This window comes from Ammodytes marinus (genome assembly GCF_949987685.1).
Source record: "Ammodytes marinus genome assembly, contig: scaffold_447, whole genome shotgun sequence".
In the NCBI taxonomy this organism is placed as follows: Eukaryota; Metazoa; Chordata; class Actinopteri; order Uranoscopiformes; family Ammodytidae; genus Ammodytes; species Ammodytes marinus.
The window spans coordinates 17,501-22,251 of record NW_027648560.1 but is presented as its reverse complement, the minus strand read 5'-3'; the positions used below and the strand labels follow the sequence as shown (position 1 = coordinate 22,251).

The following is a 4,751-nucleotide window of genomic DNA, read 5'->3' as shown; positions in this document are numbered from 1 at the left end:
TATTGCTGTGTGTACAACTCTAGTATTGTGTATTTCAACTTTTCTTTTTAAAGAACATACACATACACACACAACTGAAAAAAGGAAAGGCTGACATACATATCTGTTTAAACTGTTTGTATTAATGTATATTTTTTGTAACCCTGTGTGTGTCCTCCCAGTATGATCAATGCAGACTTCTGTACGGGCGCGGTGCTGATCTCGTTTGGGGCGGTGCTGGGGAAGACCAGCCCGGTGCAGCTGCTGGTGATGGCCGTGTTTGAAGTCACTCTGTTCGCCGTCAATGAGTTTATCCTGCTGACTGTACTGGGGGTGAGTTAGAAAATAATGTATTTTATTTTATTTATTTATTTGACCTTTATTCCTACAGGCAAGTCATTAATCCCTCGCCCTGCCACCTGTGTCATGGTTGTTGTGTCCTTGGGCAAGACACTTCACCCACCTTGCCTCGTGTGAATGTCGATAGTTAGCCTGCTGCTATCGGTGTGTGAATGTGTGTGTGAATGGTAACGTGGGAAAGGAAAACAGGTCTCCCTTGAAAAAGAGTCTTCGGTCTCAATAGGATTTACCTGTATAAATAAAGGTTAAAAAAATTTGACTTATTATGTGTTCATTTATAACTCTTAAGAAAACAATAATGTAGCTGTTGGATAAGTAAAAAGTCAAAATCTTTATTTCATTTTTACAGCATATAAATGTCCAAAGCTTTAACAGAACAAATGTTAGATAAAGCCTTTATTTAATTCTTGTAAATGACGAAATACTATGTAAAGAAAGTTCAGGCTCTTGAGTGTTGAAAAAAAAAACTAGTGTTGAGATAATGTCCGTTAAAGATGGTTGTATAGGAGAAATATACAGACGCAAACAGACAAGGTTTAGACAAAAAAACACCTGAATGTACATGTTGGACCTCTTATTTTATACTAGTATGAAAGAAGACATGATATGGAAGCAAAATAGCGGGGACAAATCTCAAAATTCACTAGTAGCTACTAAAAATCCTAGTTTTCATAGTGTCTAATTTTTTTTTTTAATTTTCTAAATACTTTTTTTTTTAAGAAAACCACCAAACCAGTGAAAAAGACAGAGAACACACAAACAAAACACAAAAACTAACTAACTAACTTTCATTTCATCAGGCTAAAGATGCGGGAGGCATAATTGTAGTTGAATGTATCTTTTGAGTGCGAGAAAAGCGCTTTATAAATCCAATCCATTATCATTATTATCATTATCTCATTTCTAAAACCAGTTTGTGTTTAACTCTGTCCTACAGGCTAATGATGCCGGGGGCTCCATGACCATCCATACTTTTGGGGCGTACTTTGGCGTTTTTTTCCTACTGTGGTTGCGTTCCGAATCGCATACTTTCTACTATATAGTATGTAGAAAAAAGATTTAGGATGTCCCGATTCTTATGGCCAGATTTAGGATGGTTAGAAGTACCCGGATGTCCTACTTCATCCGGCCAAGATTGTTAGTGTTGAAAACTGCATCCTATTTGGGCGATTCTGACCCACAATCCAGTGCGCACGTGAAGTGACGTCACATCGACGAAGCCTCCATATGAAAACAAACGGGGATGCGACGGATATAAAAGCAAGAGGCAAGATCAAGGCGCAATGTTATGATGAAATAAGAGAGTAAAGTATGTCCCAATAGTATGCCTACTGCATCCTAACTAGATTCTTTTTATCGTCGGATGTAGTATGTAGAATAGAAAAAAGAAAGAGTATGCGATTCGGAACGCAACCTGTGTCTAATTTTTACTTATTTTTTTTTTAAAGGGGCACTGTGTAATATGACATCATCAAGAAAGTTCTTTAAAGTTCTAGAATGCAACGCTCCCTGGGTAACCCCAACCCTTTCGAATAATAACAGAAGCTACAGTGGCCTTCAAGGACAAGAACAATTCTAAATTCTAAACAATGCACCTGATGACATTCCAACCAACATGGATTCCTCCATAAAACTTACCCTCTCAATGTAATATTAATATTTGTAATTCTCCGCTCAGGAGGATAATTCAGATTATTGGCAGAGGTGATTTTACACCAATGAGGACATATTTATGAATGAGAATATTGATTTTAGCTGATACATTACTTAAAATGTTACGCAGTGTCCCTTTAAAGAACACAAACAAACAAGTAAAAAAAGACACAAAAAACACATAAAATTAAATTAAATTAAAAACTAACATAACTTCCATTTCTCCCAGGCTAAGGATGCCGGGGGCTCGATGACCATCCATACGTTCGGGGCGTACTTTGGTCTGATGGTGACGCGCGTCCTCTACAGACCAAACCTGGACAAGAGCAAACACAAGAACTGCTCCGTCTACCACTCGGACCTCTTCGCTATGATCGGTAAGTATATCCCTGCGTTCTAAATCACATATTTCTTTTTACTACACTACATACTAAAGTACTGTTCCTTTTTCTACACTACATACTAAAGTACAGAAGAGTTTTAGGGCCACAGACAGGAGAGAAAAAAAAATCAGATAAGGAATTTTTTTTTTCATTATGTCGAGAAATGTCAAGAATAAAGACGAATACTGCAAAATGCTTTTGGAGTTAGTGGGGCATTTATGTATTTTCAGCATACTACAGTTGACGTGAATGTATTGGGACATCCTAAATCTTTTTCTGGCATACTGAATAGTAAGGAAGTGCATCTACATGAGGTAAAGCCTTCAGTGATGGCACATGGATTTTATACCTTCTGCTGTATGTCCAGTTTTTTTTTCTTAGCAGTAGAATCAACAACTGAAACATTTCTTGGGCTCTTCTTGGGGTTTTTCTGAGCTCCTGCACCAGTGTCGGGGGGGGGGGACACCAGTTTGTAAACGCTGCCATACTGAGAAATACAGAGAGAGTTTTGAGGAGCTGACAGGCTTAATCAACTTTGTGTCAACTCATTTGGAAATGGATTGAATGTGGAAAGTTACGCACTACAGCTTTAAAGTAATACCCACCTGTTGTGATTCTCCCTTCAGGCACCATCTACACGTGGAAAGTTACGCACTATAGCTTTAACCAGTACCGGTATTTGTATTACTACCTGTGGAAACTTACACACTAAAGCTTTTAAGTAATAACCACCTGTTGTGTTTCCCAGGCACCATCTACCCGTGGAAAGTTACGCACTATAGCTTTAATTTAAACCTGCAGTGTGTAGAATTTTGGGTTTTATTTCCTAGCAGACTTTGTAGAAAGTAATTATAATATCCATAAGTACGTTTAGTTTAGTGCATAATAGCTGAACATTTTTTTGAATTATTATTTTTTCCCTTAGAAAGGGTCTCATATATGTCCATATTTCTGCATATTTTGGACCAAGGCCTAGTGCCGCCATCTTGAAAGTGTCATAGTTGGAATGTCATCAGGTGCATTGTTTAAAATTTAGAATTGTTCTTGTCCTTGAAGGCCACTGTAGCTTCTGTTATTATTCAAAAGGGGTGGGGTTACCCAGGGAGCGTTGCATTCTTGAACTTTGTAGAACTTTCTTGATGATGTCATATTACACACTGCACCTTTAATACTCGCCTGTTATGTTTCTCCCTCCAGGCACCATCTACCCTTTTAAAAGTTACGCACTACAGCTTTAAGTTAATATCTAACTTGTGTTTCTCAGGCACCATCTACCCTTTTAAAAGTTACTCACTACAGCTTTAACTTAATATCTAACATGTGTTTCTCAGGCACCATCTACCCTTTTAAAAGTTACTCACTACAGCTTTAAGTTAATATCTAACTTGTGTTTCTCAGGCACCATCTACCTGTGGATGTTCTGGCCGAGCTTTAACTCGGCGGTGACGGCTCACGGAGACGACCAGCACCGCACGGCCATGAATACGTACTACAGTCTGGCCGCCTGCACGCTCGCCACCTACGGCATGTCCGCCCTGACCGCACACGACGGAAAGCTGGACATGGTGGGTAGTACACACTCGTTTATTTATTAGGCAATTTAAAGGAATTGCTTGAGGTTTTTTAAATTGAAAGAAAAATAAGAAAAAAATTGTCTGTGAATTGTGTTCTCAAATCGGGGAAAATTGAGGCCAAAACACTGATAGTCTTTGTAGGAAACTTTGAGTCAACTGATTATCTTAACATTTAAATCAAGAAAAAGTGCACGTATTTGCCCCAGAAAGTGTATCACCACCAATACTGTACACATTTAAATGTTTGAGAAACTTACATTTTCACTAGAACTAAAATGGTTTAAGTTAAGAAGGAAAACTGTCAATTATTTATAGTGTTCAAGTTTTGAGTTTTATGTCTGCTCTGACCGCACACGATGGAAAGCTAGATATGGTGGGTAGTACACACGATGGAAAGCTAGATATGGTGGGTAGTACACAGGGGTATTATTACAAAACTGGAAAGAATTGTGGTTCAAGAAAAAAAATTATATATTTACCCAGGTATTGTTGTATTGTCAACACAGGAAAAACCACATTCTTCACTAGATTTTTTTTTAAGATATTTTTTTGTCATTTTTTATGCTTTATTGATAGTGTAGAGACAGAGTTGAAATGGGGCAGAGAGGGGAATGACATGCAGAGAACGACCGCGGGCTGGAATCAAACCCGGGTCTGCTGCTGGCCGAGGCCCATGGGGGGCACGCCCTGCATGCAGTATATGCTACAATTAGGACATACTTTTACATCTTTATTTCTAGTAAGTTGAGTAATTACAACAACACTGTCGGTGCATCTACATGAGGTAAAGCCTTCAGTGATG

At 38.5% G+C, this 4,751-nt stretch overlaps 1 protein-coding gene across 1 annotated transcript in view; it reads left to right on the top strand.

Annotated features, from left to right (window-relative positions):
• Nucleotides 1–161: 161 nt before the first annotated feature.
• The window catches only part of rhbg (Rh family B glycoprotein), a gene marked incomplete at its 5' end in the record, with an annotated part of 11,991 nt that continues 7,401 nt past the window's right edge, over nucleotides 162–4,751 (top strand). The window contains 3 exons of the mRNA XM_080054259.1: nucleotides 162–312; nucleotides 2,222–2,369; nucleotides 3,774–3,940. Of these exons, the coding sequence (XP_079910385.1) occupies nucleotides 162–312; nucleotides 2,222–2,369; nucleotides 3,774–3,940 (466 nt within the window). The remainder of the gene's footprint in view (nucleotides 313–2,221; nucleotides 2,370–3,773; nucleotides 3,941–4,751) is intronic.